Source organism: Spermophilus citellus, assembly GCF_964194105.1.
Source record: "Spermophilus citellus genome assembly, chromosome: 13".
Classification (NCBI taxonomy): domain Eukaryota; kingdom Metazoa; phylum Chordata; class Mammalia; order Rodentia; family Sciuridae; genus Spermophilus; species Spermophilus citellus.
Genome location: NC_138193.1, coordinates 90,004,184 through 90,030,948, shown reverse-complemented (window position 1 = coordinate 90,030,948; position 26,765 = coordinate 90,004,184). Strand labels below are relative to the sequence as shown.

The window sequence follows — 26,765 nt, the reverse complement described above, 5'->3', positions numbered from 1 at the left end:
ATTCTCTCCCCACTCCCCCTTAATGGATCAGCATCCACTTATCAGAGAGAACATTTGGCCTTTGGTTTTTTGGGATTGGCTTATTTTGCTTAGTATGATATTCTCCAACTCCATCCATTTACTTGAAAATGCCATAATTTTATTCTCTTTTAATGCTGAGTAATATTCCATTGTGTATAGTTTCTTTATTCATTCATCTATTGAAGGGCATCTAGATTGTTTCCACAGCTTAGCTATTGTGAATTGAGCTGCTCTGAACATTGATGGGGCTTCGTCCCTATAGGATGCCAATTTTAAATCTTTTGGGATAGCTGGGTCAAATGGTGGTTCCATGCCAAGTTTTCTAAGGTATCAAAATCTGTTTTCTTACAAAGGTCTCACACACTGCCTCTTTACAGTTGAGTTCTGCAGCATATGAGCAGCATAGCCCTTAAGTCTATTAATACCCTCTGTGATTCTGAACCATGGACTGAAAGGGACAGAATGACTGTGATAGCTCTTCTCCAGCCCCAGCAGGGCGGGCACTTGAGCCTGTCAGTTGAACTAGTAGCACCTGCTCTAAACACAGTGTGGGGGGTGGTTCCTTTAGCACATTCTTCCTCTGCCAGTTCCTGGAGGCCAGCGCCTGGGAAGATACAGCTCAGGCAAAGAGAGGAGTGAGGAGGTGGACTCTGAGAGAGCTAGACAAAAAGAAAAAGTTATCTGAAAAAAGAAATTATGAAGCTCCTCTCTCATTCTGCGGGTTTGGTGCGATATCCCTGGCTGTGGTGTGTTGAGCCACTCATACCTGCAAACACAGGTTTTCCACCTCCTGACCCCTTCTCCTTTACCTTAACCAGACACCATTGCTCTTATCAGGTGCCGGACTCCTGGAGGGCATCACACACTTGTTATCTCATGAATTCCATAAAGAAAACCAGGCCTGATGAATGTAGGTGTCTCACTCAGGCCACACAGCTAGTGAGTTGGAGAATGGGGATTAGGTCCCAGGCCTGGCTGTCTTCAATGCCTGTGCTTTTTCTACCAACTATCATGTCAGGAACAGAGTAGGAAGGGCCATTTTGGCACATTTGTCTCCCTTTGTCCCTTTAGATTTACTTTAGTTTATTCTCAGGCAAAATCTGGTCTATTTTAGGAGATATTTCCCTCAAACACAGGAAAATCGTTTCATTTGTTGTAGGGAGTAAAAGCTTTCAAAGCCTCTTCCAAGTGCTAAAATCTTGTGGGTCTGTGAAAACACGTTTCCCAAGCTCTATTCTGTCTGTTCTTTAAGTAGAGCGTCATCCTATTTGACATGTGGTGATAACTAGGGAATAATCTCCAGATGGGAGGTTTCTGTTACTAGAATTCTGTTAATTTTCATGTGCTCACAGTTGGTGCTGGCGGACCTAACCTGAACAGTCCGTCTTAGAAGTTTTCCATCTTTTTCTGTTCATGTGTCTCTCTGGTCATTTGCATTTTACTTAGTGTCTCAGCAATAGTTTCAAGGCGTCCTAGATCAAAAGAATTACTCAACATTTCCACTCATAGAATTGTTAGTTCCAAACAACTCAATATTTCTCTTCTAACAACTCAACACCAACTTGGAAAAAAAAAATAATACACTTACATTGAAAGACAACGAGCATTTTTATTTCATTCTTAAATAACCACAGTTACTTAACTAATGGATGTCTGTGCCTATTGGACACTGCACATTTTATTGACTCTTGGACTCGGACTAGATGCTACCATGCTTATTTCTTGTTCCACACTGATTTTTTCTTCACAAAGATACATGTCATCAAAAGATATTTAGTGCGATCTCATGGGTAACCTTTAAGGTGGTTGTTTTTATGGTGTTTGAGAATACAAAATATTGAGAATAGTTACATTTCACTTCGAAGTTTCAAATATCTTTTGATGCCCTCTGAATTTGTCACAGTGCTCTTGGACACTTTGCTGTACACTTGGGGAACTCAGGTATATTCTTTACCAAATCAATAAATATGATAAAAATATTGAAAATATTGACTTTTACCAGATCAATAAGATGAAAATATTGATTAAAAAAAAGAGCATGGTGTGTGTGTAGGGGAGTCTATCTGTGTGTGTGTGTGTGTGTGTGTGTGTGTGTGTGTGTGTATGTGCAGGCATGTGTAAGCATGTGTATGGGTGAATGTATGTAGATAACTTTTGGTCTTGTGGGCAGCTCACAGAATACCAATAACATTCACCTCATAACATTGTTAGGGTCTTAAAAACGTATAGTAACTCCTCAATTTATCCCCAGTTTGTTATCAAATAATGAACCTGCTAATACAGTTTTGCATGTGTGTGCCAGCAAATGCATTGACCCTGTATGAAGATCACGGAGAGAGTATACAAACTGCACAGTGGTCTTAAGTGGTCTCCTGATAGAATGGTGTGCTGAATGTGGGTTATGCGTTACACTGTTAAGTAAAAATGTGCTGCGAGATGGACAAATCTGAGAATGCAAGTGCACCAGGCATGGGCAGAGAGACCTAATGGTTCACAGAATAGTTGGAAGTGATTGAGTGCATTGACTGAAGGACATGAACTTGACCATGTGCTGGTGCCCATTTATTATATGCACCTGTTAATGCAAATTTATCATTCATACCAAGTATTAAAGAACTATATACCTGGTTTTTTTATATCTCATATGAAAATCCATGATGGATTATTAGTATTTAAGGATGATTTAGTGATAATTAGAGAACTCAAGAGGGATGAACTTGAAGTGCATTATTTTTCCCCATTTGAAAATAGTAGAACTTGGGCTGCTAGTAAGCCCACTGCACTCTCTAAACATGTATTTAGGCACATATTAGATTTATTAGCAAAGATTTTATAAACATGCAACATGAACATTAAGTTTTTACTGGTATTATTATTATATAACACTGCCTTTCTTATTGTCCCTTGTCCTAGCTGCTCAAGGTCCAGTTAACGTTGAATAATGTGCATGCTTCCCTTTCAGCAGCCTGCCTCCCCCACAACGCCTACCAAGCCCGTGGTGCCCCTGGAGTGGGCATCTGGGGTGATGCCAAAGCCAGACCCCACGGTGATCAACAAGCACATAAGGAAATTAGTTGAGGTAAGTGGTCAAGGACAAATTCAGAATGCACTAGAAGCCCCCTCCTTTTCTTGCTGGAATATTCTGTGATTGCATTGCGATCAGAGAGTGGTCCATGAAAACAGCACTTCAGGTAGGATCAATTTAGCCTACACTTAGCTCTGCCTGGCACTGGTCTCTGGAAAGAATCAACCAGAAAGGTCCTCTTCCCCCTTTTGACAATGTATTCTCACACAAGCACTCCCAGTCACTTCCTACTCCTCTCTTTCTTAGGCATTTGCTACTTTTGTCATTGCCACCAATTTGAGGGTCTTTGGGGGATTAGAATCACCCATGAAAAAGCCACATGGATCACAATGCCAGATCAGTTGGTGACTCAAGGGGAGGAAAATACCCTATAAGTTGGATTGTTTCACCTGCTGTATGGTTTGGGGGTTCTGTGACACAGCAGCACAGTGCCACTGAGGTCAGAAAAATTGGCCGAGTCAGGACCAAGCTCTGTCAGAGTTTTCCATACAGAAAGAAGAGTAGAAATGCCAATGTGGAGGAAATGGAAACACTTCAGGCACAGGAGATGGTGATCTAAAGCCCAACTTCAGTGGCTAGGAATATCCTCTTTTACCATGGGGTTGAGTCTGTAGCATATAATGTGCTTTTTGCTGGAAAAGGATGTTTAAAGAAAAAAATGAAAGAATGTTCTACTGTTTGGATAACTCAGGGAACTGTGAGGCACAGAAAGAAAAATTTTATGGAGTATGTGAAGCAGGAAGAAAAAGATTAGAGAGGGTGTACAGAAAGGATTTTTTTTTCCTGAGGGAAAGTGCTAGAAGATGGTACTAAGGTCCAGGGGAGGCCTTGAGATGTGGTGGTGGGGACAGACCCAACTTGCAGCTGGGGAGGTTAAGGAAAGGATCCAGGGGCCTCAGGGAGCACATGGATACGCTCAGGAAAGTGAAGCCAGGAAATGGGAGGCAGAACCATTCCCACTTCATTCTGTAGGCTGCTTCCTCTGTTCTGATGGGGAGTCTCAGCTTTTTTCTCCCTCCTTGCCCTCTCCTTCTTACTATCTTTTTCTATTCCCATCTTCCAAGTTAGTTTCATGGGGAAGTTTGGCCCAGTTTGAGCAAAATTGCCTACCATCAATTTAATCAAATGAAAGACTGGATTTCTTTGTGAATTTTCATACTAAATTTTATTCCACAAAAAATCTTGTATTTTCATTACAAATAAATACGGTGTTAGATTATAACTGGCAGGTACTCCAAAATATTATCAGTTTTGATTATGGATTAAGTATTGATATATGCACTTGCAAAAAGTGTTATGTGATTTTGCACAATTCAGTTATCCATGGATAAATTTGCAAGGGGTGCTATAGGCCTATTCTAGTCATATTTTAAATTAAATCATTAATATATGACTTCCCTACTTCCCCAAATACTCATAAAGCGGGTTGCAAAATAGGATGGTATACATAAGCAGAATAGATAGAAACCATCAGAAAAAAAGAAAAAAGATTAAGTATGACTGAAATCCAGGTTAAATGTGTATATTTGCATACATGCTGTTTTAGGCAGCTTTTTCCACTGCTGTGATCAAAAGACCTGATGAGAACAAGTAGAATGGGAAAATTTATTCAGGGGCTCACAGTTTCAGAGGTCTCAGTACACAGACAGCATATCAGAAAGAACATCTGGCCTCTGGTTTCTTGGGATTGGTTTCTTTCATTCAACATGATAGCCTTCAATTCCATCCATTTACTGGCAAATTCCATAATTTCATTCTTCTTTATGGTGGAGTAATATTCCACTGTGTATATGTGCCACATTTTCTTTATCCATTCATCTATTGAAGTGCACCTGGGTTGGTTCCACAAGTTAGCTATTGTGAATTAAGCTGCTATGAAAATTGATGTGGCTGCATCACTATAGTATGCTGATTTTAAGTCATTTGTATATATGCTGAGGAATGGGATAACTAGGTCAAATGGTGGTTCCATTCCAAGTTTTCTGAGGAATCTCCATATTGTTAAAGCTTTATTTTCTATTGTCATGGTGTTGTAATTCACCAAGCCTAACTCCTATCTAACTCTGGGGTCTCAGTGTACACTTTGCTTTCTTCAGAAAATCTTTCTTAATCTACATCTCCACCATCGTATCACTCTGTTTTTATCCCCTGCAAAACCACTTATCTTTTTATCCTATAAAGTCTTCTTGATTGAGTCATCTTCGTCTAGATTCTAAGCTCCTTGATAGAAAGGATAATCTGCTATCATTGCTTTCACGATGAAAGTTCAGAGTCGGATGCACAAATTGTCATTCAGTAAACACTTGTCTTTCCTTTGCAGTCTGTGTTTAGAAACTATGACCACGACCACGACGGATACATCTCACAAGAAGACTTTGAAAGTATAGCTGCCAATTTTCCCTTCCTGGATTCCTTCTGTGTGCTGGACAAAGATCAGTAAGCTTTAATTTTATAATACTTTCATGCAACTATCTTAAAGCTAAAATTATCAGAGGGGAACAGGGAAATGTACAGTTTCAATCTTGACAAGCTTCAGCTTTAGTGCTTTGATAAGTGTAACTTTTTACTGATATTTTTTCTTGGTGTCCATAAACATGAACTGTTGGGTAGAATAGCAAAATGCCCATTTGGAAAATTAGCCAGGTTCTCCATTTCTTTCATTACTTCTACTGCTTAGCTATCAACTTCAAAAAACCTCCACTGAAACAGTAAGAAAAAATAATAATACTTAGATATAGTTTGGGGAAGACCTCAGTATTAGTGGACCTGGGGGTAATCATAAAACTACTTGAATAGATTTTTTATATAGTACTTATCTTCATGAAAGCAGATGGTGCCTATAGATAGTCAACAAGCATCCATAATTTTTTTTTCTTTGATTGTTCAAAAGTTGCTTTGCTATACAAAGAAAAAAAATGTATTTCCTAAATTTAAATGATTCCTGAAAAATTTAATGGCTTTAAATGCTAAAAACCAACTCATTTAAAAAATGCTGAGAAAGCCTGACATTAATAAGTTAATGAATTTTTAACTGTGTGAGATTAGTTCCTAATTTAAAAATTATCTGTAATAAAATACTGGATTTTCATATCAGTGAAATTTTGAAATTAAGTCACTGGGTTGTATGACTCAGTAATTCTATCTGTGCCTATAGCTATAACTATTTCTACATCTAAAGTCATCTTTAACCTCCTAGTCTATGTATCTTCTTCCCCAAGAATGTACTCCAACAAATCAGGCTCCTTATGTGTGTTTGTTTAGAGATCACAGGATAATTAACTCTTCATGAGATGGGCCAGACACCAGATGGCTCTTATTTTTATAAATTTAATTAATAAAATTTGATTAACAATAAATTTTAGTAAATATTATTCAAGTTATTTTGAATATGGATAAAAAGGGATCTCAAATTCTTAAGTCTGGGAAAAAATTATGGCATTGCTCATAACAACTGGGAAGCCTGGGGCATGGTGTTCTGAAAAGAAAGATATGGATTTGGGCTTGGATATGTTGATTTTGAAAGGAGAGCGGACCATGCCAGAAGAGAGATCTACCAAGTGTTGAAGATGTGGCACAAAATTCAGGAGAACCGTTAGGGATAGAGATACTGATTAAGTATTGGGCCACCATGTTAGCTGGAATCCGGGGTGTGCATGGAAATTGTGATGGGAAATTTAGGGAAAGATGAGCTCAGGGCCTGAGGAAAGAACCTGCAGGGGCTTCCTTCTCCACATTGAGGAGCTGAAAACAGTAGGGAGCCAGAGAAGAAGGAAAAAGAGGGAGAATACCAGGGGTACGTGGAATTACAGGGCCCACAGAGGGCAGAATGTCAAGAAGGAAACATGTCCCATGTTTCAGGCTGCTAAGAAGTCAGCAACTTCAGAAAAGGCCACTGAGAATGTCCTTGGCGTACAGTTCTAATAGAATATTAGGGTTAGATCCTGATTGTATGGAGTAAAGAGAAGTAAGTGGTAAGAGTCTGATGGACTTTGGGAGCAAGAGGAAGAAGTGAGAAAAGAACAGTGTTGGAGATGGTAGCAGGATTGAGGGAAGAACTTTTTTTTAGGCGGGAAAATCCTGAGCATTTTTGTAAACACAGAAAGAAACGTGACGAGATTGAGCTGAGCCTGGAAGGAGCAGAGTTCTATGGAAGCTGGAGAGAGGGGGGTGAAAGCATCCCTTCCCATGCTGTAGGAGGACCCCAGAAAGGAGAGAGGAACTGGAAGGAATTCTGATATGGCAAGGAAGGGTGTGACCCCCGACACCTGCCTGTGTGGAGAGAAGGCAGTATGGAACTCAGCCTAGGTCAAGTCAAGTTGGTCTTTTTTTGATAAACACGAAGTCAGGGTATGTGGTGAGCTGGGGTTGGGGGTGGAACTGGAGTCTTGCTCTGTATGAGAAGGTCTGGAAGAATTGCTCTAGTGAATGGGCTGTAAGCTAGTGAGATATGAATGAGATGATCACTGAGGAAGCACCTCAGATGGCATCATGGGCCCAGTTAGTACAGTTTCTCTACCTTGCCCCAGCAGCCTAGTTCCTGCAACCCAACTGTTAAGCAAGAGCTAGAAAGAAGGTACCTTTCAGTAGTGAAGGAGACTTTCTGAGCCCTACACAGCCCATGTGTTCACACACTTGGTTCTTCACATACACACATATGCACACATCATCTTCTGCTTACTGGAAAAGACCTTGAACTCCTGATGCTGTCCTTTGAAGTCCTTCCCCCCTTTCAGATATAACAGAGAAGCGAACATTCCTCCTTTTGGCCACAAAGGTTTGCCAGGTGAGTGCTGCATCTTTGACAAGTACTTGGAGCTATGGTATTGAAAGTTCCCTCCCTTCTTTGATTTTCCTAACAGGGATGGCCTAATTAGTAAAGATGAAATGATGGCTTACTTCCTGAGAGCGAAATCCCAGCTGCACTGTAAAATGGGACCAGGATTTATCCACAACTTTCAGGAGATGACCTATCTCAAGCCAACTTTCTGCGAGCACTGTGCAGGATTTGTAAGTCTGCTTTCCATTGTTTTATCTGTAGCTATTTTTGCAGCCTCCTGAGAAGGCAGAAAAATGATACACTCAGTGGAGTGCTTTGGATGGGGAGTAAACCATGATGGCTCCCTGAAAGATTAAATAAAAGCAAAAGCTGTATCTATATGTTTAGCTCTATTCTAGGAATGCAGGGCTGGCGAAGACAGGGGGCGCTGGTGAGGCCTGTTCACTCAAGAGAGTGATTTGTCTACTCACCCCTGCCAGGAAAAGGTGTTAGCCCAATGAGCCTGGCATTCCTCACGAATATTCATAAGTGGCTGCAATTAAGGGGATCATATATCTTAGCCAGATCCTTCTAGTGCTTGTTTAATAAGGCATTAGTCACTAGAAATCCATCAAGGCATAGCTCAATGATTTTCAATTCCAAAAGAAAAAAAAATCTTTTGCAGAAGATGGTTATAATAATAAATAATAACCACTTAGCAGTTGAGAGTGACAAAGTACTTCTGTGAACATTCGTTCATTTAATCTTCACAACAAGCCCTCGAGGTAGGCATTTTATTCTCCCCATTTTGCTTATGAATATAAGGAGATGCAGAGAGGCTAAGCCAGGTTCCTCTGGATTGTAGTTAGTAGTTATCAGAATTTGGTGTTCTGGCTCTAAGTCCTGCACTCCACCTACACCACAGCAACACATGAAGATCTTACATTTTGTTGCCCCACACTTGATAATTCTTTGGAAAGTGAGGTCAGCTGCTGGTCTTGACTTTAATAGAGACTGTTCTTCTCTGATTGTCATCTGGTTGATACCCATGTCAAGTAGAATGGTGGTGTTGCAGGTGAGAACCACCCAGTACTCAGGTAGGTAAGATGGTTGCTTTTTTCCCCCTAGGGCCAGAGCTTAGCTTCAGCTTTATTCAGCAATCATGTCTCAGTGTTAACCATTAAATCTGTTGCTGATATGATGTACTGTCACCAAAATTACATTTTTCCTATTCCATGCTTGAAGATCTGGGTCTGGGGAGTCCAAGGGCAGGAGTTTGTGTAAGAGAATAGGTAAATAGAAAAAAAGCTGTTACATCAAAGATGGCCCCTGATGGTCACTGCAACTCATGTGGTCAAGGGGAAAGGCCAACCTAACCAGCACTCTTTACCCAATTCTGGGAACAAGAATTCCTCTTCCATTAGTATCTGTACTGGGAGCGCATCACCAGACCACTCTATTGTAAAACAAATGCAATTCCTTTTTCATATGTCTCTAGTTTCTCTATTCTGATGGGAATTTTTAGAAGCATCTAGATTTGAAAGTGCTGAAGCAGGACAGGGTCCCCTTTTTTAACACTCTTATGAGAAGTGGAACCTAAGGAAGGTCAGGGGTGTTAAGACTGTGGCATGGCTCAGTCAAAAGTCAGGATGAATCAGGCGTGATGACACACACCTGTAATCCCAGCAGATTGGGAGGCAACATAGGAGAATTGCAAGTTCAAGATCAGCCTGGGCAATTTAGTGAGCCCCTCCCTGTCTCAAAATAAAAAAATAAAATAAAAAGGGTTGAGGATGTAGCTCAGTGTTAGAGTGCCCCTGGGTTCAATTATTGGTAGTTAAAAAAAAATCAGAATGATTAATCTGTCCTCTGGTGGTGTGGGAAGGTCAGAGGCTCTTATCAAGGCCTTAGCTCTGCTGCCCAGTCCTGTCCTGTCTTTCTCTTCTCTGAGGCACTAGTTCTGTAGAAATAGCAAGGTAGTCTTCCCTGGGAGTACCGCATACCTGTCCCTGACTCCCCCGAGCAGAGGTGGAGCAGCTGGGATGATATAGAAAGCACCTGAGCAAACGCGCTCTCACAAAGCCCCTTTGATTTTCAAAGAAATTTGCAAATATAACTTCCAAGATCTGTCATTGAATAGTATTGTAAAAAAATACAAGGAACTATTTTCCTTGTGTGCAGAACTAAGTGCGCAGACTCTGCTTTTCAGTTCAGTTCCATTTTAATGGTAAGGAAGACAAATACTCACTACTTGCCCTGCAGTACATTTATTTCAGAATGAGGATTCCAGAACTGAAACAGTGCTGGTAATCCCCACGTTTTGTAGATAAAGAAACAGAGATCTGAAGTGCAGTGACTTCCCCCAAGGTCATAGGGATCACTTTGCAGCAGCAACATGGATCCCAGCCAGGTCTCTTGACTCTCAACCAGGGCTCCTTTCACCACACAGAATTACTCCATATATTCCAGCTGCCCACGTTCTCAAGTCTAAATCCTGTGGGAAATACTCCTGCACACCCATCTACATGGGTCACCTTCTACTGTGCAAGGCTGCTAGTCTGACCCAGTGCCTCTTCTTGACGAGTTTCTTCTCCTTGTTATTAAGAAAGCTTTAGCAAACTCTGTCCTGACTTCCCCTCCTGAGAGGACTTTAGCTTTTTCAACCTTCCTGCAGCTATGCTAATTTCATACCTTTTCTGGATATTGTGATATTCCATCTTGAACCTTATCCTTTCTGTTCCTACCTCAGTTGCTTTGATCACACACAAAACACCAGGGAGCAATGGCGTCCTGTGTTTCCCATAGGGAGGGCATTCTTCTTCTTTCCAGCTGTGAGACCATGCCAAGTATCCTCACTCCTCTGTAGGTCACTCATCTGTTAAAATGAGGAGATTACCGTTATCTACCCCATAAGGATCATTATCATTATTATTATTAAAAAGAACTCCATGAAGAAAGAATTTATCACTACAAAGTTTTCCAGGTTGTGGAACCTTAAAATTTATTTAATTTCCTGGACATTTACCTTTTACAATGGAGAAACAAGTAAGATTATCTTAAAGTCCTCATAAACTCTTGACGGGATATGACTACCCTGAATACACACTTCCTTTTTCTCTGCCCATCTCTCTTTCAGTCATTCTCTGTCCCTGAGCCTAGCTGCTAATTGGCAAATAATCTTTCCTGTCCCCAAAGCAGAATGTTGACCTGTCTCAGGAGGCATCTGCATTTTTTTTTTTTTTTTTTTTTGGTGCCGGGGATTGAACCCAGGGGCACTTAACCACTCAGCCACATCCCCAGCCCTGTGTGTGTGTGTGTGTGTGTGTGTGTGTGTGTGTGTGTGTGTGTGTAGCTGTTATTTCTCATTTCTCCTGGTTTTGGGGAAGGTCAGATAAACAGTTTAGTTTCAGCTTAATGATGTGGAACTTTACCACGGGTTAACTCCATTTGTATTTGTAACTCCACTGGTCTGTGGGGGCCCAGTGTAGCAGCTTAGTTCAAAACAGTGGCCTCCAATAACACTTATTAAACAATCACTTCCTACTTATTAACCACTCAGAAGTCACTAACTCCTTGTTTGGCAGAATCTGAGCTATATCTCCCACAATCCCAATACAGGCCAAACATAGAGCAATTGTGGAGAATTAATTCGTGAATAAATAAGACCTTTTCCTCATCTGTATTCTTTAGGGTACAAATATTACTCAGAAAATAACCTAGCAGAATTCAAGATTGGCAAGTGCACTTCCTAGATTGCTTTACTTCCTGTAGAGGGCGCCAAGAGCAGCCAGTGCCATTAGAAAGAAGACAGAGGGAGCTAGGCGCTCCCACAGGCCAAGTGGTTTGCTGAGAGACCATTGTCAGAGTCCAACAAATGCACCAACTTCAGTTTCCCATCCCAGCTTCCATTTGGCTTTGAGGAAGGAAAGGGAAGTACAACTTGTGTTATCACCGCAGCTGGAGTGGGCTGGGAGAGGGTTCTCTCTGACAGGAAGGGTGTTAGAGCAGCTACATCCTGTTTGTGCTGCACCAGCCACGAAGCTTCCCAGGATTTCCTTCTCTTCCCTGTTGCCTTGTTTTCCTTCCAGATTTCTGTGCAGATTCCCTGACATTTCTTTGTCTCTTGTTACAGCTCTGGGGCATAATCAAGCAAGGATACAAATGCAAAGGTAAATAAGTGTTATTTTGTCAAAAACATTTTTTTAAAAAAATTGATATTGGGGATAGGAATCAAATTTGTCTAGTCAAACCACAGTAGCTCTTGGCATTATTGAGAACTTGAGTTCTCCTGGGCCATGGCAACCGAAGAGTTAACGTATTCAGGAAAGAGTTTCTGGGAGAAGCAAAATTAGAATTTTATCGCTTTTTAGAAGAGGATGGCAAACTACCTTTAATCAACCAACACTGCATAAATCTAGCCCCTCATCTCTAAGTTCCCATGTAAATTATCAGCATCTAGTTTATGGTGGGAAATGGGAGAATTTTGCAGCGAGACAGACCTGACTAAAATATTGTATATAAGAAATTTTTCCTTCAAGAGAAAAAACTCACATACCCATTTCTGTAATATATGGGCATTTCTTCCCACCCTCACATAGTGTAGCTATTTCTTTCTTTACTGAACCACATAGATGATGATTTAAAAAAAAAAAAGAGGACAAATCTTAAAACTTACTTTGTCCTTTTTTTTCCCCTTAAATTTTTTTGGTTGCAGATGGACACAATACCTTTATTTTATTTACTTTTATTTTTATGTAGGGCTGAGGTTCAAATCCAGTGCCTCATATGTGCAGGCAAGTACTCCACCACTGAGCTACAACCCCAGGTCTATTTTGACCTTTTCAATGAATTCATTCTTATATTTCTTTCACTTAACTGAGATTTATAAATATCTAAATAAATATTTATTTGACAAATGCAGTATGCACGCTTAATAAGCACTTAGGAATGTGTTGCTATTTGTATATGCATGATTATTACACATTATTGGTGTTTAAGAAGTTGCTGAGTACTTTATACAAACAGTTAATACTAGTTCTTTTAAGAATCTGATAATTCAGCAGCTTGGGAGGCTGAGACAAGAGGATCATGAGTTCAAAGCCAGCCTTAGCAACGGTGAGGTGCTAAGCAACTCAGTGAGACCCTGTCTCTAAATAAAATACAAAATGGGCTGGGGATGTGGCTCAGTAGTTGAGTGTCCCTGAGTTCAACCCCCAGTACCATTAAAGAAAAAAAAAAAGAATCTGATAATGTTTTTGAAAAACATAACAAAGTTAGCCAGGCATGATGACACACATCTGTAGTCCCAGCTACTCAGGAGGCTGAGATGGAAGGATCAGGAGTTGGAGGCCAGCCTGAGCAACACAATGAGACCCCACCTCAAAAACCAAACCAACAAACAAATAACTCCCCCCACAAACCTAACAAACAAAGAAAAACCAACAACAGCAACAAAACCTAAAGGAAACAATTTGATTGCAGGTGGATGCTTAATTCAGATGAATGTTCTCTGCCTGTGGTGCCTTTTTCTGCAGCCATCTGTCAGCATTTTGTCCCCATTTTTTATGAACAGAAAAGCTTCCCTGAACTTTACTGGGAGCCCTGTGCTCAGAAGGAGGTCCATCCAAGTGCTTCCCTCTAGTGCCTCAGTTCAACTTAGACTTTTTACTTAAAACTGCAATATCTTATTTCTCAGCAGTAGTCATCAGTTTTATTCTGTTTTCTATCCTGCATCCCCTAAAAGACAGACAGAGAGGGACACACATGCACATACACACACACATCCCACTGTGATTTTATAAAAATGAAATTAAACCCTTGTATTATATTTGTACATTCAGTATTTTTTTTCTTAGTGGCACACAGAATGAAACAAAAATGTATTAAAATAGAGTAAACAAGTCACTGAGACTATATCTGAAGCAAGACCTTTGGGGGGAAATAGGTATTGAAAATAGAAAGGTCCTTTTTGATGATATCAGAGAAATGGACTCTTTGAAATGATCGTATCTGATCATTTCTGATTCTAAATGAAGTGTAGGGCCCTCATCCTATGAAATAATTGTGGACTATCTTCCAAAGTGGCCAAATTTTTCTACCCCAAGTAGTAATTAATATTCTACTTCCAAATCCAAAGCATCGTATGGGAAATCTCACACCATTTCCAAGCTGTAATCAAACACGGAACATGCTTATTGACAATATGTCCGCCTTGTATGTACTTTCATACTGTGGAAGGGTGATACAATCACTAGCCCTGGAAAAGATTTTGGGAAACAAAGAAAAACAATTTAGACAAGCACAGAATGGAGGACACCTCACCTGAAATGATCAGAGGCAGCAGCTGTTCCCAGAGACACTAGAAGCTGAGGCTTCTCACCATCATTCTGGTCAGGAACTCCTTGGTGGGGATTCCATCTCTGTCCCAGAAAGAACTCCAGCCCCACATGATTTGCATTTAGTTTTGGGCAAAGACAACTAACCTCTTGAGCTAGACTCTGCTTGTTTGCCCTGTAGGCACGTTGATGACTTGTGTGGAGGGACAAGTTGAGCAAATGTATCAGAACTTTAGAAGCCTCAAGAATCAAGAGAGGCCCCATGCCCTTTCCCAGTCCCTACATCCCCTCTGTGGGCCTGAGGTTCAATCCAGAAACCGGAGTTGGGGAGGGAGGGCTGGCAGTGCAGTGGCACCAGACACACAGCTTCATGCTCATCCTTTGTGACACGTCTGGGATTTTTCAGACTGTGGAGCCAATTGTCACAAACAGTGCAAAGACCTCCTGGTTCTGGCCTGCAGGAGATTTGCCCGGGCACCCTCCTTGGGCAGTAGTCATGGATCACTGCCTGGAAGCCCCTCGCTGCCCCCAGGTAATGCCTCTGCTTTATTCCTTGCCACGGTGTCTCTCCACCCACCTCCTGACCTCTGCATCTGGTTTGGGTTCTGGGTCTAAACCCAGTCAGTGTCAGTATAAATACAAAGGCCTTTCTTAGGGCGATCTGCGGTGGCTAATTCCCTTGGCTTCACTCTGCTTTCTGGTCTCACTAACAGGCCACTTGTCTGCAGCTAATTTAGTTCTGTCCCTCGTCTTTTCCTCTAGACCCTTGCATGGCAGACTCTTGCTATTTGTACTCACTTTGGTAGACACAAGTCAAATTTTAATTATCATCCTCTTTCTCCTTCCAGTGCAGGATGAGGTGTTTGATTTTCCTGGGGTTACTGCTGGACACCGGGACCTGGACAGCAGAGCCATCACCCTGGTTACAGGCTCTTCTCGCAAGATCTCTGTGAGGCTACAGCGGGCCACCACCAGCCAGGCCACTCAGACTGAACCCGTCTGGTCAGAGGCTGGCTGGGGGGACTCAGGATCCCACACCTTCCCCAAAATGAAATCCAAGTTCCATGACAAAACAGCAAAGGACAAAGGCTTTGCCAAGTGGGAAAACGAGAAGCCCAGGGTGCAAGCTGGCGTGGATGTTGTAGACCGAGGCACTGAGTTCGAATCTGACCAGGATGAAAGTCAGGGTGAGACCAAACAGGATGGTGAGGTCAGTACTGGGTCAAACCACACATACCATCAGAAGAAGGCTGACAGTGCTGAGATTAGTATTTTTGTGGGTCTGGAAGATAGCCTGATAATTTTGAAAGCAGTCTGGTTGGGAATGAAGACATCATATTTAGTGTTGCTGTTGGCTTGTTACATGACCCTGGAAAAATTATGGGTTTTTTCCCCCTCTTTGGACTCCAGTATCATCATATATATAACTGAACTGGAGTGAGTTCTGAAACTTTGCAAAGGTTGTCATGTGTGTGTACTGATATGCTACCCCAGAGACCCATAACTCTTGCATGTATCCAAAAGACCAGGGTACTTTACAGATCAACTTTGTTTTTCAAGCTAGAACCAGGGCTCAAACTCAGGGGAGACAGTGAAAATAAAAGACTAGTCAATAGAGGAGGAGAACTGGAAACTCTTTCCCCTACTAAAAAGTCTTTTGACAGCATCATAGGGAAAAAGGGTGATGAGAGATCAGAGATATGGAGACCTCAAGGTTCTATAAAACAGGCTCTGCCTCCACACAAGAATTACTTTCTGATAATCCAAAATAAATTGGGATGCATATGGAATTTGTTAGAACATGCTATAAATATAAATTGATTCAAGATGGAGTTAGATAAGTTCATTAGTCAATAGTCCATAGTGTATTAAAAAAAAAAAGGATTTGAGGGAAATTGGTGTCATACTCCTAACTTTTAAGGAAATGTCATGGAGGGCAGCCATCGTCTCCCTGTTGAATCATTCTCATAAGGGGAGTATTGGATTAGCAGTGATTCTATGGAATCAACTCAGTGCTCTTTATTCTTATGGGTGGTCCTCCATATTCCACTCTTTAGGAGACCTAAGTACACAGTCTCCATAGTTTCCCACAATGAGGAATAGCCTAATGGCCTTTAACCAAAATTTCTCTAGCTCCTTCCTCATTGATGACAATCAGGAGGTCACGTACTACCTCCAGCCATGTGAAGTTGATTATAGGTTCTTTTTAAAAAAATTTTTTTTTTTAGTTTTTGATGGTCCTTTATTTTTTTATTTATTCATTATATACAGTGCTGAGAATTGAACCCAGTGCCTCAGGCATGCTAGGCAAGCCCTCAACCACTGAGCTACAACCCCAGCTCTGCTTATAGGTTCTTGTTGAGCCATTTTTCTTTTCTTATAAAACTGTATTAGATAGCTTTCTGTCACTATAACAAATACTTGAAACAATCAGCTTATAGTGAAATAAGTTTTATTTTGGCTCATAGTTTTAGAGGTTTCAGTCCATGGCAGGGTAAGCATATTGCTTTGGGGCCTCTGGTGAGGCAATACATCATGGAGGGCAGCAGGGGAAACAGGGTCACATGGTGGAGTGAGCTGTTCACCTCATGACAAGCATGCATAAAGAGACCGAAAAAGACTGGCATCCTACAATTCTTTCAAGGGTATACCTAAAATCTCTCACTAGGTCCTACCTGCTGAAGGTTTCCACCACCTTTTAATGGAGCCAAGCTGAGGACCAAGCTTTTAACTTATGGGTCTGTGGGGACATTTATTCAAACCATAGCAATTTATTTATTAATTAATTAATTAATTAATTTATTCCTTCCTTCCTTTCCCTCCCCCATTTTCTTTTTTTTTTTTCCAGAGCTGGGGATAGAACACAGACTCTCATATATGCTAAATAGTAAATAAAAATAAAAACTTCCTTATTGGAATATCATTCATCTGCAATGAAATTCACCAATGTAAAGTGTTTTTTAGTATATTCACAGCATTGAGACCATCATGGCAATCTAATTCAAAACATTTTCATCATTCCAAAAAGAAACCCTTAGCTGTCACTCTCTTCCATCTTTCCCTTGGCCATAAGTAGCCAACTAATTTACTTTCTGTCTCTATAGATTCACAATGCTGACTTAACATTTCTCCTACTGATCATCTTGGCACATGTATCAATCCTCTCCTTCCACTTATACTGGCCTAGCATAGTCCAAATTGGTAATATAAAGGTGATTAAGAAAAAGTTTATGATTTGGCGCCAGAGAAAGATATTCTAGGGCAAGTTCTCTTAACCTGAGGTCTAAAAAAAAATTGGTTTCAAAGGAGTTCATGAGAGTGCTTGTTATTTTATATGAAATGATGGATATACTCATTTTGGGGCAGCAGAGGAGTCCATAGCATTGAATATATTCAATGTGATTAAAAAAAAAAAAAAGCAAAGAATCATTGCACAAGATTCTCTGGATGCTGCCTGAAATTGTTAGTCGTCCCAGGCACTAACTCAGCCTACAGAGGTTGTTTCCATGAGCACCACAGTGCCACTGAAATCTCAGAAAAAAGAGTTTCTTTGGGTGGACTTGTAGGACACCCACCTGGAGCACAGGATGGTGTCTATTTTTGGACATCTTTGAATCCAGGGGAGCACTTGCTTCTTGCTTTTTTTTTTTTTAGAGAGAGAGAGAGAATTTTTAAAAATATTTATTTTTCAGTTTTCGGTGGCACAACATCTTTATTTTATTTTTTTTAAAGAGAAAAAGAGAGAGAGAATTTTTTAATATTTATTTTTCAGTTTTCAGTGGACACAACATCTTTATTTTATTTTTACGTGGTGCTGAGGATCGAACCCAGTGTCTTGCGCATGCCAGGCGAGTGCGTTACTGCTTGAGCCACATCCCCAGCCCGAGCACTTGCTTTTTAACAACAGTGAAATTGGTCATGCACTCACTTCCCCTGACCTATCATAATCCAAGTACTTAAACCATGCTCCTGAGATAGGAGAAATTCACAATCTGTTAGGTGTAGAACCGTCACTTACATAGGTAAGGTTTCCTGACTTCAGTTCTACCCCATGCTCTTGGACTTACATTTCCTGATCAATAATCACTATTAGTAAATATAGACAAAAATCCTAGTTTTTGAGAATTTAATTTTGTTCTTTAGAAATTAAGCCTTTATATTCAAATGTACTCTTAGGCCTTCAATTTTCTCCTCTCATTAATCATAGTGTTGGTTCACTGACCACTAGTATTTCATTTCATTTTTGCTAATTAATAAAATAGTATGCGCTTATGTAAAATATATATATATATATATATATATATATATATATATATATATATATGGTATATGTCTCACTCCAATCCAAATCAGTAACAAATGAGAATACAATTAATTCAACTTGTTCAGGGAAAAAGCAAAAAGAACAAACAAAAAGGGACAAAATTAAACACAAGAGTTGAATAAGTAGACAGAGGAGTTTTCAAATTCAAGAATTTTTCTGCCAGACAAGATCAATAAATGGTATTAGAAGACATGATCTGTGCATTAAATATTATATATCAAGTGATAGTTACCAGTCCTATAATTAAAAATGATAAAGACAGATGCATCAGTCCATATTCTTAAGCTCTAACTGATTATCATAGACTGGGTAATTTACAAAGAATAAAGGTTCTGGAGGCTGGGAAGTCGAGAATCAAACTGCTGGCATCTGGTTAAGTTTGTACTGCTGCATCATAACAGGGCAGAGGGTAGCATCACATGAGACAGAACAAGCAGGCTATCGCAGGTCCTTCTTCTTATCATAAAGCCATTAATGCTATCATGGAGGCCCCACCCTCATGACCTCCTCCAATCCTAATCACCTCCCAGAGGCCCCACCATTGACATCTGAATTAGGGAACCATTTCTCAACACATGGCGAGTAGATTCAAAATACGGCAACAGGAAAAAATAGCTGTGTTTTAACTGTGTATTGCCTTCAATGGAGTTCCAGAATTTATAGTCATTTTAAAGTATAAAGGTACATAAATGATTTCTGAATCAGTGGATATCATCACACAGTGACCACTAAGCCTCTAGATTATAGGGCAGGTGAAGATTACTCTCTTGGCAGAACTAATATGTGTATTTCCTATGTAATTTTCCTTATCTTTGCTAAATTATATCTAGCCAACAGGGCTGGTGGTTTAGCTCAGCAGAGGACCTGCCTGGCAAGTAAAAGGCTCTGGGTTTGATTCTCAACATCGCAAAAACTAATTAATCTAGCAAACGAATATTTAGCCTAGAAGGACTGGGAAATACTGGAATAAACAAATTTCAATGTTTATGAATTATATATGACATACATACAGTCATACATACATACATATATATGTATGTAAATTTTTTTTGTCATATACAAATTTATATTGTGGATTACAGAGAGAGAAGCCTTTAACAAGGCACCTCTGAGAGATGGTTTTGTAGGGTATTCTTTAAGAAACACAGCTGGACTCTACATGGGAGTCTTTGAGATTCTATGTGCTGGGTGGGCTACATGATCTTTTCAGTCCCTCTAAATCCTGAGATTACAAGGTACTGATCATTTGAGATGTTCCCTTAAATTCAACTAAAAAGCCGCTTTCTAGGAACACCTCTGTTTTGTGAAATGAGACCCATTTACCAACAGGTTCTGATTTGTTTTGAAGGATGGCTGACTTCAGGCTGAGGAAAGTGGCGGCAATCAAGTTGGCTTTGGAAAGGATCAAGACGAGAAACTCTGAAGAACTCTCCAATCTCAGGGAGTTATCTGGAAGAATCTCTGGCTGTTTACTGCCTCCTGAGGTCATTGGATCGCCCTGACTGGGCTATGGGACAGAGGATTTGCCCTCACTACGAACTATTTATTCTCTCCTCCACTGTCCCTGGCTAGGTGCCATAAACTATGTAGTCAGTAGTTTTCTCATGCATCTTTCTCTAGAGCCGTTTATATACGGGTTAAATGGAAGCATTTGTGCATGTACTTGATACTCATTCTCTAAACCCAGACTTTGCTGTTTTTGTGAGAACATTATTTCAGTGTTTTTATAGACCTCGTGTGTGTATGTGTATGTGTGTGCGTGCGCGTATGATTTGTAGGGATGTGTGATGAGGAATTATTTAGAGGTCCTTTTGTGTGCTTTTTGGATGGGACCGGGTCTTATCCTTTCCTTAGGGATGAGAAAGCTCTTCAGATCCTGGAGGGCAGTGGCTTTTCTGATGATCAGCTCCAAGGAGAAGCTGTTTACATTGCTTCTACCACATGTGTGGTTGCTGTGATGTGTAATAAGTTACACATGTGTAGATCACCGAAGTCTTAACCAATTCTGCATCACTAAGGGGCCATGACATAGCCAGGAAAGCTCTCCTAATATTCAAATAGCCATGGGGGAAAATGAACTCTACCTGTCCCATCTGACTGAGCTCATGCATCTTTTTGAAGACTCCCAAAATAGGAATAATTAATTCAAGGTTTGGGTGACAAAATTTAACACTAAACAAGCCACCAGGGAAAATGCAAAACAACCCCCAATTTTTAAAAGCCCAAAGTGATTTTAAGATCCTTGTTTGGTTTTAAAGAAAACTTTGGTTCTGAAAGATAATTCTGTACTCTTCCTAATAAATTCTCACCCATAATTGAAGAATATTCATAGAAAGAAAATTATAATTAATTGCCTTTGATGTTTTATTTGAACTTTTAAAATATTTTAATATTTTAACAGATTAATACTTTAAATATCTTCTTGTGACCCAAAATAACTAGATGTGGGTCTATTTCTTAAATGATTAGAGAATAGATACCCTAATTCAAGATTGTTCAAAAGTCAAGATGGGATTGAGCCTGAGGGTGAAGGAAATGATCTGTATCCCCAGTCAAAAACTGTATTCCACAGAGGTACCACTGGTCCACATTGGAGGCTGAAGCGTATCTAGTGTATGTCAAGCTGACAGTGCTTCTGTGTGGGGCAGTCACTTCAGTAAAGGCTTTGTTCTCTCTCTCCTTCATTGAGGAGAGTTGAGAAAGGTTTTGCAAGCAAACATGTTGAGCACCTGTTTGGGGCAGGGCCTGTGCTAGATGCACAGAGTCAAGACTTGGTCTTGGCCCTGGGGAACTGAGAGTCCATGGATGTGAGGGCAAAATAGCTCCAGTGATTTAAAAGATGGTTCCAAATTTGCTAGAACTGACTTGTGCCAAACGGGTTCAGAGACTGGACTGAAATGAAAGTATTAGTTTTGAGGGAGCTGTGATTAAGTTAGAAAATAAGAGAACTGGAACTTCAGAGGGCAAACAGCCATCTCCAGGTGTTGGTTCCATGTAAATAGGCTATCTCTTCCTATTCAAAAATGCAATGAAATACATGTTAACAACAACATAAAATGACAATTTAAGTACAGGAAACCTTCTTGTGTTAAAAAAAACTCAAGAAAATTCATGAAGAAACTTGTTAATAAATGTTGGACTGTTCTTTTTCTGCTCAAAGGCATTATTTAACTTGATACTTTCAGTTGGGATATTTATGAGTTTCGTATATAGGAAATGTTTTATATTGTCAACCTTCCTGTAACAAAGATACTAAATGTACCTGAGTAAAAAATAAAGACAAAAACAAATGTTTCTATGTGTATAAGCTATGTGTACGTACTATGTGTAGATACACAAACACATGACTATTATTAGTTTGCTAATGAGGAATTTGAATCCATAATGAAGATGCTTTATAATTTTAATTGTGTAATGTGATCATAAGTGAATGGTGACTCTGATGCTTCCAATCTATCAACTTTCCATAATGAGTAAAATAAACAAAATAGGCAATGCCACAATGGACCAAAAAGAGTGGTTACAATTTTTCCTCCAGACCTTTGTTTTGTAAGTTTGATGATCATGGTCACCTTAAAAGTCAAAACCAAAACTAAAACCAAACTCTTACCCGGGAATATTAGGTAGTACAGGGCAGGATTTACTAGATGTTTCCACTGAGTCTTCATTGAAGGTTGTACAGATTAGACTGATGCTTTAGATCTGCCCAAACTGAAGCAGCTGTTACCGGCATTTGAATCCTTTGAGTTGAGTGGCTGCCTCCTGAGCAACACTGTCCTCAGATTACCTGGTCGCAGCCCCACCAATGGTCTGAGGGGGTGGCTGTTTAAAAATGAAGGCAGGACTCTTAGGAAAGGGGACACCAAACTGTTACTGATGGTAGAAGTTTAAGTATCCCTAGGATAAAAGCATTACTTCTGCCAAAATGAATGACTACAGAACTCTAGAATGATTCAGGAAGTAAGTTCAATCAAGTCATATACTTTCAAATAGTCCAGTTAAAAAAAAATTTCAATTTGTTTACAGAGATAAAACAATAGAACAAAATATTAAAATATTGACTCTAGTAAAGGGTTCATGGATATGGATGTTCATTGTACTATTTTAAAAGCTTTTCTGGAGGTTTCTAGTTTTTTTTTTTTTTAAGTTTCAGGAAAAAGATTCATTCTCTTACTGTAAATCATTTAAAAATAACAATGAGAATAAAAACAAAAAACAAGTTTCACTTGCACAGAAACCAGGAAAGTTTTGAAAACCTGGGCTCAACAGAGAAGGGCATCAGAGGCTAATCAGAGAGGATTAAGGAGGGCAGAGACAGAAATTGCTATGGTAGAGAGGGACTCAATAGGTCTGATATCTCACAAACCAATCATCAACAACAAAAAAACAGGCAGCAACAAATATCCATCAGAGAAGGGGCACACTCTGATGAGTAATAGAAGGAACAGGGATATATAACTAACAGGTACCTAGAGTTTTCTGGGCCTGATTTGGTTCTGAGAATAAAATCAGGGGCATACCAGGCAAACAATATTGGCCAGAAACACTTTTTATGACAGTAGAGGGCTAATCTTGAAGATTAAACAAAAAAAAAAAAAAAAAAAACCACAGTTACAAGTCCCTACAAGGCTTATTGAACTCACACTCAAAATTTGAGATCACAAGAAAAATTTCACCTGCCCCAAACACTATCCTGGCTCCTTCCCTATCTGAGCTTCTCACACATTTTGACATAGTATATATACACGGAGTATAACGTATTCTAATTAGGATCCCAATCTTGTGGTTGTACATGATATTCTCACACATTTTGAATAAAGGCTGAAAATTAAATGGGCTAAATTCATCTATTAAAAACAAGGCAAATTGGGCATAGCATTTGGGAGGCTTCAGACAGGAGGATCACTTGAGCCTAGACCCAGAAGTTAGAGACCAGCCTGGGTAACATAGCAAAACCTCACCTCAAAATAAATAAATAAATAAAATAAAAATTACAACTCATAACAAAGAAAATCCAATATCCAACTCTATGTAGGCAAGAGATAAGAAAGCTATAATAAAATGATTCAGTTGGCTGAAAAATTTAAGATATGGGAAAAGATATACCAGGCAAATGAAGCAAAGAGAAAACATCAGTCATAAATATAGTATGACATAATATTCAAGGTACAAAGACAAAGTCACACATTTTTAAGGCTAAAGTTTATAGTTTGCAATAAAAATAAAATAATTGTAAATGTTTTGATATCAAATTCATAGGATCACTATTTACAGAAGAAAAAGCAGAGGAGATTCAAAGATAAATACACAGAAATATGTTAATGGTAGAAGATATTCATTTTCACCTCACTCAGCTCATGATTAGCCCAGTACCAAGTACATACAATGCATTGGACCTGTGCCATCCAGTAGGGCAGCCACTAGCTACCGTGGCTATTGAATACTTGAAACATAGCTAATCCAGACAATGCTAAGTGAAGTTAGCCAATCCCCAAAACCCAAATGCCGAATGTTTTCTCTGATATAAGAAGGCTGATTCATAGTGGGATAGGGAGGGGGAGTGTGAGAGGAATAGACAAACTCTCGATAGAGCAGAGGGGTTGGAGGGGAAGAAAGGGGATATGGGGTTAGAAATGATGGTGGAATGTGATGGGTATTATTATCCAAATACATGTATAAAGACACGAATTGGCATGAATATACTTTATATGCAAACAGATATGAAAAATCGTGCTCTTTATGTGTAGTAAGAATTGTAATGCATTCTTCTGTCATGTAAATAAAAAATTGTTATAAGTTCAGAACATGCCAGATTTCAAAGAATTAGTACAAAAATCAAGAAGATAAGCATGTCATTGATAATTTTTGTATTGACTACATGTTATAATGCTAACACTTTTGACACAATAGATTAAATAAAATGTACACATTTTTTATGCTTTCTTAACATGGATAGTTTAGAAATAAAATGCATATCTGGCTAATATTTTAATTGAAAAGTGGTGTTATTCTAGAATAATTAAATAACCATAACAGCTAACATATATAGTGTATTCATTTCATTCCAGATGCCATTCTAAATGTTTTGTACTTATTAATCCATTTAATCCTTAAAACAATCTTAAAGGGTGGATGCCATTATTATAGACATTTTCAGGTGAAGAAACTGAGGCATAAGAAATTAAGTACTTTGTATAAAATTATAGTAGTGTATCTGGGATTCCCATTAGTCTGGCTCCAGAGTTTGTACTCTAAATCACAATACTACAATTGATAAATATGCAAACTGAGCTCTATCCTCTGAAACAGAGATTTATCTTCTGTTCCAACTTCAGGGAAACATTCACAAAAAGTAGATTAGGCCTCAAGAAAAAAAATCACTAAATTTCAAAGATTGGAAAAATACAGTTAAATTTATATCATAATGTCATAAAATTTGAGCTTCATAACAAAACCAGAAAAAAAATCAAGTATCTGAAATTCAGAACTTAAAATAAAACGAAACCCACCTCTTTCAAACTTTTCAAACAACTCTTGAATCATGGAGAAAAGTGAAATTGAAGAATTTATAGCAAGTGGTCGTGAAAACACTGCATATACTGTCCGTGGGATACAGCATAAGCACTACTCAAGAGGAAAAACTTGTCTTAAACATAGTAATGGACAAAAAAAAAAAAAAAAAGTACTAAATAAGTGCTACTTTGCTCAAATCTACACAAAGGAAAAAAAAAAAAGGTCTAGTTAAAATGTATAACTGTCTAGAAAAATATAATCTATAAAACTGACCTAAATATAAAGTGTTATTTGAAGAGCTTCTATCAAAATGAAGCTCAAATGATTTCACTAGAAAATTTTATCAAAGTATAGATAATGTCAGTGTAATTGTTCTGGAACACAAAAATCTTCCAGAATTTTTCAAATGAAGCAAACTGAATGTTGATATTGATACCAAAACCCAGTAAGAATTGTTCAAAATAAGAGAACTACAATAATTTCATTTTTTAAAAGAAAAGCAATCTGAAATTTAAATGCAATAAAAATATGAAATATACCAGGAATTCAAGAATGGATCAGTATTCATATATTCATGAATATAATTGTGTGAATATCTAAATAAATAATGTAACTGTTTGATCATTTTAATAAATGCTAAATAAACATTTGACAAAATTAAACACACATTTTGATTTTAAAATTACCAAAAGTGCTGGGTATGGTGGCACATGCCTCTAATTCCAGCAGTTTGGGAGGCCAAGGCAGGAGGATAGCAAGTATCAGGCCAGCTTCAACCATCCAGTGAGGTCCTGAACAACTTGAGAGATGCTGTATCAAAACAAAAAAAGAGCTGGGGTTGTGGCTCAATGGTAAAGCACCCTTGGTTCAGTCCTTGTAATAACAACAACAACAAATCCCAAAAGTAAGAATAGGTGAAATTTTCTGGATACGTTTAAAATACACATATCTGTTTCAATTCCCAAACCAGCATAATCCTTAAAAAGAAACAGTGCAAGCATTTCCACTGACCGTAGAAATCTATTTTGTCTACAAAGTTCTCACTATTTTACCTAAGACTGCCTTGTAGAAATTGTTATACAAATAGATAAGAAAATACAGTTATACATACTTAAAAGTACATCAAATTATAACTATGATATGATCCTGTATTTAGAAACCCAAGAGAATCACCTGAAAGCTTACTACAAACAATAAGAACAATCAATAAAGTAGCTTGGCTTTACATTCATAGTTTTTCATAAATCCTCACAGCAATCAAAAGACAAAAGACTCCACAAATCAGTGACAAGAATAGGTAAAATGTCTATGAATAAATGTAACAAGAAACAAGCAAAGTATACAAAGATAACTTTAAAAATCAAGAAATGCAAAGGAAGGCCAAAACCAAGGGTGAGGCACCAATTCTTGGGTGAGAAGAAAACATTATGAAAATTTGGGTTCTCTTTCAGTTTACCTTTGAGTGTGATCTTGTGATTCCATCAAAACACTTAAAGGAGCTTTCTTTTTCTGCTAGTAAATTGATTTTAAAGTTCTTGGAGGTGGAGGATGACAAACATAAATACTAGGAAATACCTGAAAAAGACTAATGAGTGAGTAGTAATTAGCCCTATCAGATATTCAATAGAAAGCCTTAATAAGTTAACAGTGTATTACAAGTGCATGTGTAGATATGAATTAGATTAGCAAGTCCACAAACTGAAAAAATATGACAATTAAATATATGATAAA

At 38.9% G+C, this 26,765-nt stretch overlaps 1 protein-coding gene across 2 annotated transcripts in view; it reads left to right on the top strand.

Moving 5' to 3' along the window:
• RASGRP3 (RAS guanyl releasing protein 3) overlaps positions 1 to 21,812 on the top strand; it is a 73,702-nt gene extending 51,890 nt beyond the window's left edge. The window contains exons 12-18 of one of the 2 annotated variants that reach the window (XM_081263956.1): positions 2,984 to 3,100; positions 5,427 to 5,542; positions 7,966 to 8,113; positions 11,995 to 12,031; positions 14,604 to 14,729; positions 15,046 to 15,407; positions 19,870 to 21,812. In XM_081263956.1, coding sequence (XP_081120082.1) covers positions 2,984 to 3,100; positions 5,427 to 5,542; positions 7,966 to 8,113; positions 11,995 to 12,031; positions 14,604 to 14,729; positions 15,046 to 15,407; positions 19,870 to 19,878 — 915 coding nt within the window. In that variant the 3' untranslated portion in view covers positions 19,879 to 21,812. The remainder of the gene's footprint in view (positions 1 to 2,983; positions 3,101 to 5,426; positions 5,543 to 7,965; positions 8,114 to 11,994; positions 12,032 to 14,603; positions 14,730 to 15,045; positions 15,408 to 19,869) is intronic. The other variant, XM_081263955.1, reaches the window with a different exon arrangement.
• The last annotated feature ends 4,953 nt before the right edge of the window (positions 21,813 to 26,765 follow it).